At 59.5% G+C, this 16,166-nt stretch overlaps 1 protein-coding gene across 1 annotated transcript; it reads right to left on the bottom strand.

Moving 5' to 3' along the window:
- Nucleotides 1-1,149: 1,149 nt before the first annotated feature.
- Nucleotides 1,150-14,976, bottom strand: LOC141726514 (uncharacterized; the record flags this gene model as incomplete). The annotated part of the gene is given in 5 exon segments (XM_074531417.1): nt 1,150-1,386; nt 2,740-2,863; nt 3,831-4,019; nt 5,302-5,420; nt 14,376-14,976. Coding segments are annotated over 4 exon segments (687 nt in total). The 5' UTR covers nt 14,632-14,976.
- Nucleotides 14,977-16,166: the final 1,190 nt, after the last annotated feature.

A 16,166-nucleotide genomic window follows, 5' to 3' on the forward strand; every position in this document is an offset into this window, starting at 1 on the left:
AGTATCCCCAGTGTCCCCAGTGTCCCCAGTGTCCCTCACCGAGCTGCTCTTCTTGCGTTTCCCTCCCAGCACTCCCAGTTTGATCTTGAGCGGCGCCATCTTCCTGCCCTTCATCTTCCTCTTCAGCTCGGGCACCCGCGGGCTCTTGCTGCGCTTCTTGTGCCCGGGGCCTGGGGGGCAGTGTGGGTCAGAGACCCCCAAACTCACCGGGGGGGGGGGGCAAACCCACACAGGGACCCCAAAACCAACACAGGGACCCCAAAACCAACACAGAGACCCCAAACTGACCAGAGAAGCCCCAAACTGACCGGGGGGGCCAAACCAACACAGGGACCCCAAAACCAACACAGGGACCCCCCAAACTGACCAGGGGAGCCCCAAAACCAACACAGGGACCCCCCCAAACCATCACAGAGACCCCAAAACCAACACAGGGAACCCAAAACATCCTAGGATCCCCTAAATCATCACAGGGACCCTGAACCACCCCAGAAACCCCCAAACCATCCCAGAGACCCCCAAATTTCCCCCGTAAACCTCCAATACCTGAACCACCCAAGGGTGACCCCACATCCCCAGGGGGTACCCCCAGCCTCCTAACACCCCTAGGCTGGGCAGGGGTCCCCACCTTTCCCCTCCCTGGTCTTGGCCTTGTGCAGGGGCTGTGCCTGTGCCTGTGGCAGTGGTGGTGCCTCGGGGGTACCCCCAAACCCCCCAACACCCCAAACCCTCACACCCCCAGGGCTACCCCAATCCCCCCCAACATCCCAAAACCCCTCAATGCCCAGGTTGAAGAGGCGTCCCCACCTTTTCCCTCCTTGGTCTTGGCCTTGCGCAGGGGCTGTGCCTGTGGCGGCGCCTTGGGGTACCCCCAAACCCCCCCCCAAACCCCCCAATCCCCCCAGTGCAATGAGGGGTCCCCACCTTTCCCCCCCTTGGTCTTGGCCTTGCGCAGGGGCAGTGCCAGTGGCAGTGGTGGCACCTCTGGGGCCATGGGGTACCCCCAAACCCCCCAACACCCCAAACCCTCACACCCCCAGGGCTACCCCAAACCCCCCCAAACCCCAAACCCCCCAATCCCCCCAGTGCAATGAGGGGTCCCCACCTTTTCCCTCCTTGGTCTTGGCCTTGCGCAGGGGCAGCCCCTGTCCCTGTCCCTGTCCCTGTCCCTGTGGCTGTGGCTGTGGTGGTGCCTCGGGGCCCACGCTGGCCACGGCTGCCGACACCTGCTCGGCCACGGCGGCCGCTGCAGCCGCTGCAGCCGCGGCCACGGCGGCCGCCGAGCCCTTGAAGGGGTTGTTGGCGCTGAACTCCCTCCACTTGGCGCCCAGGATGGTCATCATCTTGGACATGGGGATCTTGGGGTTCTTCTTGGCTATCAGGGGCCTGTGGGGAGAGAGCGGGGGGCAAAGGGTGAGGGGCAAAGGGCGAGGGGGAAAGGGTGAGGGGGGAAAGGGTGAGGGGGGAAAGGGTGAGGGGGGAAAGGGTGAGGGGGGAAAGGGTGAGGGGGAAAGGGTGAGGGCAAAGGGTGAGGGGGGCAAAGGGTGAGGGGGAAAGGGTGAGGGGGAAAGGGTGAGGGGGAAAGGGAGAGGGGGAAAGGGTGAGGGGGAAAGGGTGAGGGGGAAAGGGTGAGGGGCAAAGGGAGAGGGGGGAAAGGGTGAGGGGGCAAAGGGTGAGGGGGAAAGGGTGAGGGGGAAAGGGTGAGGGGGCAAAGGGAGAGGGGCAAAGGGTGAGGGGGAAAGGGTGAGGGGGAAAGGGTGAGGGGCAAAGGGTGAGGGGGGAATGGGAAAGGGTGAGGGGGGAAAGGGTGAGGGGGAAAGGGTGAGGGGGGAAAGGGTGAGGGGGAAAGGGTGAGGGGGGAAAGGGTGAGGGGGAAAGGGTGAGGGGGGAAAGGGTGAGGGGGAAAGGGTGAGGGGGAAAGGGTGAGGGGGTAAAGGGAGAGGGGGGAAAGGGTGAGGGGCAAAGGGTGAGGGGCAAAGGGTGAGGGGCAAAGGGTGAGGGGGGAAAGGGAGAGGGGGGAAAGGGTGAGGGGCAAAGGGTGAGGGGGAAAGGGTGAGGGGCAAAGGGTGAGGGGGAAAGGGTGAGGGGGAAAGAGTGAGGGGAAAGGGTGAGGGGGAAAGGGTGAGGGGAAAGGGTGAGGGGGCAAAGGGTGAGGGGGAAAGGGTGAGGGGGTAAAGGGTGAGGGGGAAAGGGTGAGGGGGAAAGGGTGAGGGGGAAAGGGTGAGGGGGAAAGGGTGAGGGGGAAAGGGTGAGGGGGAAAGGGTGAGGGGGAAAGGAGAGGGGGCAAAGGGTGAGGGGGGAAAGGGAGAGGGGCAAAGGGTGAGGGCAAAGGGTGAGGGGGAAAGGGAGAGGGGGAAAGGGTGAGGGGGAAAGGGTGAGGGGGAAAGGGTGAGGGGGGAAAGGGTGAGGGGGAAAGGGTGAGGGGGGAAAGGGTGAGGGGGAAAGGGTGAGGGGGTGGGCCAGGGTCACTGAGGATGGCCCAGGGGTCGCTCAGACACCCAGAGGGACCCCCGGGACCCCCCCAAACACCCAGAGGGACCCCCGGGACCCCCCCGAACACCCAGAGGGACCCCCAGGACCCCCCCCAAACACCCAGAGGGACCCCCAGGACCACCCCCAAACACCCAGAGGGACCCCCAGGACTCCCCCCAAACACCCAGAGGGATCCCCAGGACCCCCCCAAACACCCAGAGGGACCCCTGGGACCTCCCCAAACACCCAGAGGGACCCCCAGCCCACCTCATGAACTGGCTGAAGGCCTTGTAGTTGGTGAGGGTGTGATAATCCTCCTCGGTGAACACGTGGTCAACGTCCTCCAGCCCCAGGCCCCCAGGAGCTGTGCCGAGGATTTCTGCTCCACCGCCTGCAGGGGACATGGGGACACCGGGGGAACAGGGGACATGGGGACAGCAGGGGGACAGGAGGGACACCAGGGGGACAGGGGGGACAGTAGGGGGACATGGGGACAGCAGGGGGACAGGGGGACATCAGGGGGACAGGGGGACAGCAGGGGGACAGCAGGGGGACAGGGGGGCATGGGACAGCAGGGGGACAGGGGGACATGGGGACAGTAGGGGGACATGGGGGACAGCAGGGACACCAGGGGGACACCAGGGGGACAGGGGGGACATCAGGGACACCAGGGGGACACCAGGGGGACAGGGGGGGACATGGTGGACACCAGGGGAACAGGGGGGGGCAGGGGGATATGGGGGGACATGGGGGACAGCAGGGACATCAGGGGGACATGGGGACATCAGGGGGACACGGGGGGACATCAGGGGGACATGGGGGACACCAGAGGGACATCAGGGGGACACAGAGGGACACCAGGGGGACATCAGGAGGACATCAGGGGGACATGGGGGGACACAGGGGGGACATGGGAGACACCAGGGGGACACCGGGGGGACACCAGGGGGACATGGGGACATCAGAGGGACATGGGGGACACCAGGGGGACATCAGGATGAGGACAAACACCAGGAACAGAGATGAAGAGAAGGAAACACATCACCTGTGGGGGCCCCTCAAAGTCCCCAAGTGGGTGATGGGACCCCCATGAGGACCCCACACAGTGACAGAACCCCAAAAGGTGTTGGGACCCCCCTGAGACCCCACACAGCAACAGAACTTCCCCAAAAAGTTTTGGGACCTCATTGAGGACCCCACACAGGTGATGGGACACCAAAAGATGTCGGGATCCTCATGAAGACTCCCACAAGTGTTGAGACCCCCATGAGGACCCCACACAGTGACAGAACCCCCATGAGGACCCCACACAGGTGATGGGACCCCAAAAGGTGTCGGGGACCCCCCCCAGGCCGCACCTTGACCTTCTGCCCCCCCTCATCGTCGGCCTTTTTCCTCCTCTTGGTTTTCTTCTCCTTCTTCTCGCGGTGCTTCCGCCGCCGCTTGCGCGCCGCCCCGCCCGAGTCGCTGCCGCCGCTCTCCGACTTCTCCCGGTACTCCTCGCGCTGGTACTCGTCCCGCTCTGATTCCAGCTCATCCTCGCTCACCTGGGGAACCAAAAATATCCCTAAAATACCCCAAAAATACCCCAGAACTGTCAGTGAAACTTAGAGCCTCCCTCAGTGACCCTGAGCCACTCCCGGTACTCCTCGCGCTGGTACTCGTCCCTCTTGGACTCCAGCTCATCCTCGCTCATCTGGGGAACCAAAATATCCCTAAAATACCCCAAAATTACCCCAAAACCACCCCAAAATACCCCAGAACTGTCAGTGACCCTGAGAGCCCCATTCAGTGACCCTGAGCCACTCCCAGCACTCCTCGCGCTGGTACTCATCCCTCTCGGACTCCAGCTCATCCTCGCTCACCTGGGGAACCAAAATATCCCTAAAATACCCAAAAAATACCCCAAAAAATACCCCAAAATACCCCAGAACTGTCAGTGAACTTAGAGCCCTGAGCCACTCCCGGTACTCCTCACACTGATACTCATCCCGCTCTGATTCCAGCTCATCCTCGCTCACCTGGGGGACCCAAAAATATCCCTAAAATACCCCAAAATTACCCCAAAAACCACCCCAAAATACCCCAGAACTGTCAGTGACCCTGAGAGCCCTGAGCCACTCCCGGTACTCCTCGCGCTGGTACTCGTCCCGCTCGGACTCCAGCTCATCCTCGCTCACCTGGGGGACCCAAAAACACCTTAAACCACCCCAAAAATATCCCAAAAACCACCCCAAAATACCCTAGAACTGTCAGTGACCCTGAGAGCCCCATTCAGTGACCCTGAGCCACTCCTGGTACTCCTCGTTCTGGTACTCGTCCCTCTTGGACTCCAGCTCATCCTCACTCACCTGGGCACCCCAAAATAACCCCAAACCACCCCAAAAAGACCCCAAAACACCCCAAAACTGTCACTGACCCTGAAACCCCCCCCCTCAGTCACACCAGGTCCCTGTCAGGCACCCTCAGAACCCCATCAGTCATCCCAAAGACCCCCATCAGCCACCCCCAAACCATCACCTGTGCCCACACCCTGTCACCTGTCCTTTGTCACTGTCACCTGTCCCAAGACCCTGTCACCTGTCCCCAAACTCTGTCACCTGTCCTTTGTCACTGTCACCTGTCCCAAGACCCTGTCACCTGTCCCTAACCCCATCCATTGGGGACAGACGCTGTCACCTGTCCCCAAACTCTGTCACCTGTACCTGATCCCACCCACTGTCCCCACCCCTGTCCCTGTCCCCAAACCCTGTCCCCATCCCTGTCCCTGTCCCTACCCAGTGTCCCCATCCCTGTCCCTGTCCCCATCCCTGTCCCTGCAGCACCCACCAGTTTTTTCCGTTTCCGGGGTTTCCCGGGTTTGTTTTCCTTCTGTTTCCGGGGGCCCCTTTTCTTCTTCTTCACCCCCAGCGCCCCCTCGAGGCCGCGCAGCAGCTCCTCGTCACCATCTGTGGGGACACGGTGGGGACATCAGCCACGGGGACATCAGCCATGGGGACAGGATGGGGACATCAGCCATGGGGACACGGGGACATCAGCCACGGGGACATGGGGACATCAGCCACCACGGGGACATCAGCCATGGGGACATCAGCCACGGGGACATCAGCCACGGGGACATCAGCCATGGGGACACGGGGACATCAGCCATGGGGACACGGTGGGGACATCAGCCATGGGGACACGGTGGGGACATCAGCCATGGGGACACGGGGACATGGGGACATCAGCCACGGGGACACGGGGACATCAGCCATGGGGACATGATGGGGACATCAGCCATGGGGACAGGACAGGATGGGGACACGGGGACATCAGCTGTGGGGACATGGGGACATCAGCCACGGGGACAGGATGGGGACATCAGCCATGGGGACACGGGGACATCAGCCATGGGGACACGGGGACATCAGCCACGGGGACAGGATGGGGACATCAGCCATGGGGACATCAGCCATGGGGACAGGATGGGGACATGGGGACATCAGCCACGGGGACACAGGGACATCAGCCACGGGGACAGGATGGGGACATCAGCCATGGGGACATCAGCCATGGGGACATGGGGACATCAGCCACGGGGACAGGATGGGGACATCAGCCATGGGGACACGGTGGGGACATCAGCCACGGGGACACGGGGACATGGGGACATCAGCCATGGGGACACGGGGACAGGATGGGGACATCACCCATGGGGACATGATGGGGACATCAGCCATGGGGACATGGGGACATCAGCCATGGGGACATGATGGGGACATCAGCCATGGGGACACAGGGACACAGGGACATCAGCCTTGGGGACACGGGGACATCAGCCATGGGAACATGGGGACATCAGCCATGGGGACAGGATGGGGACACGGGGAGATCAGCCTTGGGGACACGGGGACATCAGCCATGGGGACACAGGAACAGGGATGGGACAGGTATGGGGATGGGATGGGGACAGGGACAAGGTCAGGGTGGGGACAGAATGGGGACAGGGGACAGCAGTGTCACCATCACAGCAACCAAACACTAGCAGAGGATTCCCTGACCCTCACATGGGGACAGCAGTGTCACCACAACAGTGACCAAACACCGGTGACACCGTGACAGCGACCAAATGATGGCAAAGGATTCCCCAGCTCTCACTCTGGGACAGCAGTGACACTGTGACAGTGACTGATGGATGGCAGAGGATTTCCCAGCCACTGGGCCCAGGGGATAGCGGTGACACCGTGACAGTGACCAAACAATGGCAGAGCATTCCCCAGCTCTCACTCTGGGGACACCGGTGTCACCGCGACAGTGACTGATGGATGGCAGAGGATTCCCAAAGGGCTCAGCCCAGGGGACACCGGTGACACCGTGACAGTGACCAAGAGATGGCAGAGCATTCCCTGACCCTCCCTTGGGGACACCGGCGGTGTCACGGTGACGGTGACCAAGCACTGGTGACACCGTGACAGTGATCAAATGATGGCAGAGCATTCCCTGACCCTCCCATGGGGACAGCAGTGTCCCCAGCTGCTGTCAGAGGATTCCCCGAGCCCTCGCTTGGGAACAGCAGTGACACTGACCAAGCACTGGGGACACCGTGACACTGTGACCAACCAATGGCAGAGCATTCCCCAGCTCTCACTCTGGGGACACCGGTGTCACTGTGACAGTGACCAAACGATGGCAGAGGATTCCCTGACCCTCCCATGGGGACAGCAGTGTCACCGTCACAGTGACCAATCAATGACAGAGCACTCCCCAGCGCTCACTCTGGGGACAGCAGTGACACTGTGACACTGACTAAGCACAGGTGACACCGTGACAGTGACCAAACAGCAGCAGAGCATTCCCCAGCTCTCACTCTGGGGACAGCAGTGACACCGTGACAGTGACCAAACGATGGCAGAGGATTCCCTGACCCTCCCATGGGACAGCAGTGTCACCAGCCGCCGTCAGAGGATTCCCCAGTCCCTCCCTTGGGGACACCGGCGGTGTCACCGTGACAGTGACCAAGCACTGGTGACACTGTGACAGTGACCAGCCAATGGCAGAGCATTCCTCAGCTCTCACTCTGGGGACAGCAGTGACACCGTGACAGTGACCAAGAGATGGCAGAGGATTCCCTGACCCTCCCATGGGGACACCGGTGACACTGTGACAGTGACCAAGCACTGGTGACACCGTGACAGTGACCAAGAGATGGCAGAGCATTCCCTGACCCTCACATGGGGACAGCGGTGTCCCCACCCGCCAGCAGAGGATCCCCCAAGCCCTTGCTTGGGGACACCGGTGGTGTCACCGTGACAGTGACCAAGCACTGGTGACACTGTGACAGTGACCAACCAATGGCAGAGCATTCCCCAGCTCTCACTCTGGGAACAGCAGTGACACCGTGACACTCCCCAGCTCTCACATGGGGACAGCGGTGTCACCAGCCGCCAGCAGAGGATTCCCTGCCCTGCCTCGGGGACACCGGCGGTGTCACGGGGCTGGTGACCAGGTGCCAGCAGAGGATGCCCTGATCCTCACATGGGGACAGCAGTGTCCCCAGCTGCCAGCAGAGGATTCCCTGCCCTGCCTCGGGGACACCGGTGGTGTCACGGTGCCTGAGCCCAGCAGAGGATTCCCTGCCCTGCCTTGGGGACACCGGCGGTGTCACGGTGCCCGAGCCCAGCAGAGGATTCCCTGCCCTCACTTGGGGACACCGGCGGTGTCACGGTGCCCGAGCCCAGCAGAGGATTCCCTGCCCTGCCTCGGGGACACCGGCGGTGTCACGGTGCCCAAACGCCAGCAGAGGATTCCCTGCCCTGCCTTGGGGACACCAGCGGTGTCACGGTGACCGAACCCAGCAGAGGATTCCCTGCCCTGGGGACACCGGCGGTGTCACGGTGACCAAACGCCAACAGAGGATTCCCTGCCCTGCCTCGGGGACACCGGCGGTGTCACGGTGCCCCAGCGCCAACAGAGGATTTCCCAAGCCCTTGGCCGAGGGCCACCGGCATCCCCGTGTGACAGACAGGGGCCATTCCCGCGGGCCTGTCCCCGGGGCGGTGACACCGCATCCGTGTCACGGCCCGGGCTGTCCCCGCCGCCGCTCTGCTGACACCGAGGTGTCACCGTGTCACATCTGCCAGCTGCTGGCACGCTCCCCCCGCGCTGGCAGCCGTAAATCAGCGCGAGGGTGTCCCCAAGGGGGGGACACAGCCACACACACACACACACACACACACACACACACACACACACGCAGGGGGTGACACGGGTGCCAGGCCTGGCGCGGGGACAGCAGCAGCGCCCGGCGCCGCCGGGGTCACATTCCAGCCTAATCCCTTGGCAGCGCCGCCTGCCAGCCCCGGGCGGCCGGGCCGAGCGCCGGGACCACCGGCAGCGCCGACCCCGCGGGGCGCAAAACCCCAAATTCTCCCTTTTTCCGCCCGTTTTTTACCATGGCGGCAGCGCCGAGGCCCAGCCCGCCCTGTCCCCCCCCCCCTCCCTTCCCTCCCTCCCTCACCGCTCCTCGCTTTTTTTCCAAATTCCCCTTTTCGCTGTTTTTTCAACCCAAACCATCACCTGGCGGTGCTGCCGGGGACACGCGGGCGCTGGCGGGGATGGGGCCGAGCCCCTGCGGGCCCGATCCTGCCATTTTTGGGGTGTTTTCCCCCCTTTTTCACCCCCCAAACGCACCCCCCCCCCGGCCCCATCGGACATGCGCGGGGAGCCGGGGCGCGTTGGCAAAGCATCAACCAGAATTTTCCACACACGTGACGCTCCCACTCCCCGCACCTCGAGAAAAAGGGGAAAAAAAACCCGAAAAACACCAAAAAACCCCCGCTGGAGCAAGGGGGGGGGCCGCGATCCTAAAGTTCAACCCCTCCCTGAGTGGATGAGGCGAGAGAGAAACGAGGGGAAAATGGTGGAAATTGCAAATGAAAGGGTGAAAGGAGGAGGAGGGGGGGGGATAGGTGGAAAAATGGAAAAAATGTAGTAAAAACCACAATAAAAAAAAAAAAAAAAGCAGCAGCAAAAAGAAAAAAAAAAAAAAAAAGGGGGAGTGATTCCGGCAAAGGGGAGGAAGGAGTTGGAACAAAGAAAGAGGGAGGGGAGCTCCAAAATGGGGGGAAAAGGGAAAATCTGGGGGAAGCGGCGCAGCGGGGACTGAGGCGCCGCTTCCCCCGCGCCGCACAAATCCCCCATTTTTCCTTTTTTTGCCGTTTTTTCCCCCCAGTTTTCCCGACGCTGGAGCAGCCGGCCAGGCCTTTGCTCAACAACTTGGTGCCAAAGTGTGGAAAAATCTCAAGTTTAGGTTGGATTTTTTTTAAGGGAAAATTCGCCGGGTTTGGGTTCTCCCCCTCCCACCCCAGCCCGGCTGCGGCGGCCTCGCCATTGTTCTGTGCCGGGATTGGGCTGAAAACGGCAAAAATCGGGAAAAAAGATTAAAATAAAAAACCCAAACCAACAAGTTTCAGCTGCGGAGGAGAGGGAGGAGTTGGTTTCCCGCTGGGAAAATGGGGGAAAAGTGTTATTTCACCTTAAATCAGCACACAGAGGCCGGGCTGCTGCTGATGCGGGGGGAAAAGGTTAAAAATGGGCAAAAGTTCTGATCCGGGGGGGAAAGGTGGAGAAAAATGGGGATTTTGGGGTTAGAGGAGGAAAAAGTGGGAAAAAATTGGGATTTTGGGGTGTTTGTGAGAGGGAAAAGGGTAAAAATGGGGATTTGGGGGAGGAAAAATGGTAAAAATGGGGATTTGGGGGAGGAAAAAGGGTAAAAAAATGGGGATTTGGGGTGGTTGGAGGGGGGGAAGTTTTAAAAAGTGAATTTAGGGGTGGCTGTGGGTCCCACATGTGGGGTTTTGAGGGAAAATCATTCAGGAATTGGACAAAAAGTGCAGAAAAAGCCAAAGGAAAAGGTCAGGGAAGCAGCAAAAGGTGAGATTTGCCCATTTCTGAGGGGTTTGGGGTTAAAAAGAAAAAGAGGTTAAATATAAATTTATTTATTTCTGAGCTTTTCTAGAAAAGAGGGAGCTCTAAAATCCAAGTGTGTTCATTCTGAGTGTTTTGGAGGGGGTTAAAATCCAATTTTGCCCCATTTTGAGCATTTTTGTGAGCTCTGTCCTCCAGATGTAGCAATTCTCAACGCTGTGGGGGGAAAAGTCCCAAATTTGCTCATTTTTGAACAATTCTGGGGAAAAGCAGGAGTTGGAATTCCAAATTGAGCCATTTCTAAGCTTTTCCAGAAACACAAATTGTTCTAAAAGCTGCATTTAGTCATTCTTGGAAGCTCCAAAATCCACATTTACCCATTTCTGAGCATTTGGGGGCAAAGAAAAAGGAGGTTAAAATACAAATTTACCAAATTCTGGGCATTTCAGGGCCAAGGAAAAGGTTCCAAACCCAGATTTAACCAATTTTTTGTGGGAAAAGGGGGAAGTAACCCCCAAATTTACTCATTTCTAACCTTTTTGGGAAAAATAAACCTTCAAAAATGTGAATTTTGAGCCTTTTCAAAGCGAGTGGCTTCACTTTAAAGCTGATTTTTTAAACCAAACTGACCCATCTGGGCTTTGAAATGCCTTTTCCCCTCATTAATTTGAAAAAAAATCCAAGAAAATTAATTCAGAAGGGGAAAAAAATCTTAATTTCAGACAAAAATGGTCAATTTTAGTGCCCCACTTGATGGAAAAGCACCGGTAAAGGCGTTTGGACCCCCACAATTGGAATGAGGGTGTGAAAAATGGGGATTTTGGTGCTAAATTCTCTTTTTTTCCCTTATTTTAACCCACAAAAGGAGTTCTCAGGGGCTGGAATTTGGGGTGAAGGCTCAGCTGAGGCACCAACACCCAGAGGTGGTTGGTAAATAAAATAAACCCTGATAAAATGTGATAAAAATGCAATAAAACAATAAAACCCCAGGGAAGCGGCCGCCAGAGGGGACAACGGTGACACCTGAGGCCATCTGAGGCCATGGGCACCCAAACACCTCAAAAATAAATATTGGGGTCAATCAAAATGGGGTAAAGCAACAAAAATAAATATTGGGGTCAATCAAAATGGGGTGAAACAACAAAAATAAATATTGGGGTCAATCAAAATGGGGTGAAATAAGTGATCAGGGTCCTGGAAGGGGAGAAACAGCCCCAAACACCTCAAAATGGGGTAAAACAACTAATTCGGGTCCTGGAAGGCAAGAAATGACTCCTAAACACCTCAAAATGGGGTAAAACAAACGGTACAGGTCATGGAAGGGGAGAAACAGCCCCCAAATACCTCAAAATGGGGTAAAATAAATGGATCAGGGTCCTGGAAGGGGAGAAATGGCCCCCAAACACCTCAATATGGGGTAAAACAACTGATTCAGGTCCTGGAAGGGGAGAAACAACCCCCAGACACCTCAATATGGGGTAAAACAACTGATTCAGGTCCTGGAAGGGGAGAAACAACCCCCAGGCACCTCAATATGGGGTGCAACAGCCACTTTGGGTCCTGGAAGGTACCTACAGCCCCCAACACCCCGCAAAACAGCCACTCTGGGTCCTGGCAGATGCACAGCAACAGCTGTCACCCCTCATGATGAGGTCAGAGCCCACTTTGGGTCCTGGCAGGGTCACAGCAGGCCCTGTCATCCTCGCTATGGGGTTCAACATCCACTTTAGGTCCTGGCAGGGACATCCAGCCCCCATGATGGGGTTCAACACCCACTTTAGGTCCTGGCAGGGGACATGCAGCCCCCATCCCAGGGTCAGCACCACTTTGGGTCCTGGCAGGGACACAACAGGCCCTGTCATGGGGTCAGAGCCCACTTTGGGTCCTGACAGGGGACATCCAGCCCCCATGATGGGGTCAGCACCACTTTGGGTCCTGGCAGGGCATTGCTGGCCCCCATCACCCCCCACCATGGGGTCAGCACCACTTTGGGTCCTGGCAGGGACACAACAAGCCCTGTCATCCTCACTGTGGGTTCACCATCCCCTTTTGGGTCCTGGCAGGGCCCCCACCATGGGGTCAGCCCCCACTCTGGGTCCTGGCAGGGACACAACAAGCCCTGTCATCCTCACTGTGGGGTTCACCACCCCCTTTGGGTCCTGGCAGGGCACCACGAGCCCCAATCATGGGGTCAGCACCACTTTGGGTCCTGGCAGGGACACAACAAGCCCTGTCATCCTCACTGTGGGTTCACCACCCCCTTTGGGTCCTGGCAGGGCCCCCACCATGGGGTCAGCCCCCACTCTGGGTCCTGGCAGGGCACCACCATCCCCCGTCACCCCCGGGCCGGGCTTCCGGCAGCACCGCGTCCCCTCAGGCCCGGTGTGCGGCGGGAGGAGGTGTCCCCACACACGGTGGCCGCACGGTGACACTCGCGGTGACACTCGCGGTTGTTTACAAACACCTCCCTCCCCTCACAGCTCACAGCCCACCCCCGGTGCGGCGGCAAGCGCTGAGGGGACAGCGGGGATCAGGGAGGACTCAGGGGGGCTCCGGTACCGGCGGGAAGCGCTGAGGGGACAGTGGGGATTCAGGAAGGCTCCGGTACCGGCGGGAAGCTCCGGGAGAGGAGCTGAGGGGCTCGGGGGGAAACCCGGTACCGGCGGGAAGCGCTGAGAGGACAGTAAGGTTCAGGGGTCTCGGTACCGGCGGGAAGCTCCGTGAGGAGCTGAGGGGACAGTGGAGCTCAGGGGGGCTCCGGTACCGCGGGAAGCACTGAGGGGACAGTGGGCCTGAGGGGTCCCGGTACCGGCGGGAAGCGTTGAGGGCATTGGGGAGCCTCGGGGTGGGGTCCTGGTACCGGCGGAAAGCTCCAGGAGGAACTGAGGGGACAGTGGAGCTCAGGGGGGCTCCGGTACCGGGGAAGCTCCGGGAGGAGCTGAGGGGACCAGAGAAGGGGCTCAGGGGGTCTCCCGAAGCACTGAGGGGACAGTGGGGCTGAGGGGTCCCAGTTCTTGCAAAAAGCGCTGAGGGGACCGGGGAAGGGGCTCAGGGGGTCCTGGTACCGGCGGGAAGCGCTGAGGGGACCGGGTAAGGGGCTCATGGGGTCCCGGTACCTACGGGAAGCACTGAGGGGACAGTGGGGCTCGGGGAGCCTCGGTAACTGTGGGCGGCCCCGGGAAGCTCTGAGGGAGTGAGTGGGGGCAGATCGGGGGTCTCGGGGGTCCCGGTACTTGCGGGAAGCTCCGGGAAGAGCTGAGGGGACAGCGGGGCTCGGTACCTGCGGGAAGATCTGAGGGGACAGGTGAGGATCGGGGGGCTCGGTACCTGCGGGCACCTCCGGGAAGCGCTGAGGGAGCAGGAATGGGGAGCTCGGGGGGCGGCTCCGGGAAGCGCTGAGGGGGCTCGAGTGGCGAAGAGCTCGGGGGGACGCTTGGGGGGTCCCGGTATCCCCGGGAAGCTCTGAGGGGCACTGGGTTCCCGTTAACTGCGAGAATCTCTGAGGGGTTCGGGGGGCACTCGGGGGGTCCCGGCGGTACCTCCGGGAAGCTCTGAGGGGCTCGGGGCGGTCACTCGGGGAATTTCTGAGGGGCCCGGGGTGGTCACTGGGGGCGTCCCGGCGGTACCTGCGGGAATCTCTGAGGGGCTCGGGGTGGTCACTCGGGGGGTCCCGGCGGTACCTCCGCAAAACTCGGAGGGGCTCGGGGCGGTCACTCGGGGAATTTCTGAGGGGCTCGGGGTGGTCACTCGGGGGGTCCCGGCGGTTCCTCCGGGAATCTCTGAGGGGCTCGGGGTGGTCACTCGGGGGGTCCCGGCGGTACCTCCGCTAAACTCGGAGGGGCTCGGGGCGGTCACTCGGGGAATTTCTGAGGGGCTCGGGGTGGTCACTCGGGGGGTCCCGGCGGTTCCTCCGGGAATCTCTGAGGGGCTCGAGGCGGTCACTCGGGGAATCTCTGAGGGGCTCGGGGCGGTCACTCGGGGGGTCCCGACGGTACCTGCGGGCGCCTCCGGCGGCCCGGGCGCGGCGGGCGCTGGGGGCGGCGGCGGCGGCGGCGGGAGCGGGGCCGGGGCCGGCCCGGCGAAGATGTCGGGGGGCCCTCGGTGCCCGGCCAAGAGCGCAGCGGCGGCGGCGGCGGCGGCGTCTTCCTCCTCCTCTTCCTCGTCGTCCTCCTCGTCGTCGTCCTCCTCGTCCCCCTCGGACACCGCCATCTCCTCCTCCTCCTCCTCGTCCTCCCTCAGCGGGGACGCCATGGCCGGGTGAGGGGCGGGGGGCCGGGGGGACCCTCGGCGTGCGCCGCTCCCACCGCCCCAAACCGCCCCCGCCGCCGAGGCTGGGGGGGGGGGGGCTCGGTGTGAGGGGAAAGTGGGGAGGGGGCGGGACGGGGCGACCCCCCCCGGGCCGGGCCCGGCGGGGCCGCGCGGGGGGCGCGGGGGGGGCGGCGGCGATGGGTTGAAAAACGCCCGGATCGGTTAAAATCGCCTCAGGGCGCGGGAGGCGGCGGGCGGCGGGACGGCGCCGGCAGCGAAAATGGCCGCCCCGGGTGTAATTTTAAAATAAACCCCCCCCAACACACACACACACAAAAAAAAAAAAAAAAGAAAAGAAAGGAGGAAAAAAATATATAATAATAATAAAAAACACACCCCGGTTAAGGGGGGGGAAAGGGGGAAAGGCGTAAAAAAATATGGAGGAGGGAGGGGTTAAAAATGAGGGAAAATGGGGGGGTGGTGCCCCCCCCCCTTTCTTGAGGGGAAAAAAAAGCGCAAAATGGCCGAATGAGGGTTTTTTTTTAAAGTTGCCCCACTCGCACCTTAGGGGAGGAAGGAGAGTGAAAAAGAGGCGAAAAAAGCCTTAAAAACACACAAAAAAGCGACAAAACCCAACCCGCGTAAAGGGGGAGGGGAATTAAGAAGAGAGGAAAAAAAATTAAAATTAATATTAAAAAAAAAACAAAAAGGAGGAAAGGGAAGCGTTGAGGGAGAGAATGAAGGAAATAAAGGGGAGAATTGCAAAGGAGTTAAATTGGAGGGGAAAGGAAGGGTGAAATGAAAAAACGGGGTGGAAAAATGGAAAAGGGGAGGAAGGAGAGGCAAAAATGGGTAAAAATCGACATTAAAATTGAAAATGGGGATGGAAGGGGAAGAAAAAGGGAGGAATCAAGCTTAAAATTGATATGGTAAAGAAGAAGAGTCAAAAATAAACATTAATATTTCAAAAGGGAAGGGAATGGAAAAAAAGGTTAAAAATAAACAAAAACCAGAAAGGGCTGAAAAAGGGTAAAAATCAACATCAAAAAAAAAGCGCCAAAAAACCTTAAAAATCACCCGCGCGAGGTAAAAAACAACAAAAAAATTAAAAACAAAACCCCACAAAAAATCCTTAAAAACACCCCAAAAAAAACCCCCAAAAATCAAAAATCACGAAACCCCTCAAAAATAAGAAATCCCAAAGCTCCCCCCACCCCACCCCCCCAGGCTTCGCCGCTACAGCCCGAGCAGAGGAATAATCCCAATCCTGCTCATTTTGGGGTCTTTTTGCTCAGTTTTGGGGCCTCATTAATGATATTTTTTTGCTTTTCCCCCTCCCGCAGATCCCGGCTCGGCGAGGGACAAATATTTGTGTGGCCCCAGCCGGGGGGGACCCGAAGCCGGAGATTTTTCTGCATAAAACAAAGATGGCTGCGGTAAATTATTTCTTTTTTTTTTTTTTTTTCTGCCTTTTTTTTTTTTTTCTTCTCTTTCTCCTTATTCTTCCCCCCCCTCTCTCTCCTCACTCCCATAAAAAT

Source organism: Zonotrichia albicollis, chromosome 36 (assembly GCF_047830755.1).
Source record: "Zonotrichia albicollis isolate bZonAlb1 chromosome 36, bZonAlb1.hap1, whole genome shotgun sequence".
NCBI lineage: Eukaryota > Metazoa > Chordata > Aves > Passeriformes > Passerellidae > Zonotrichia > Zonotrichia albicollis.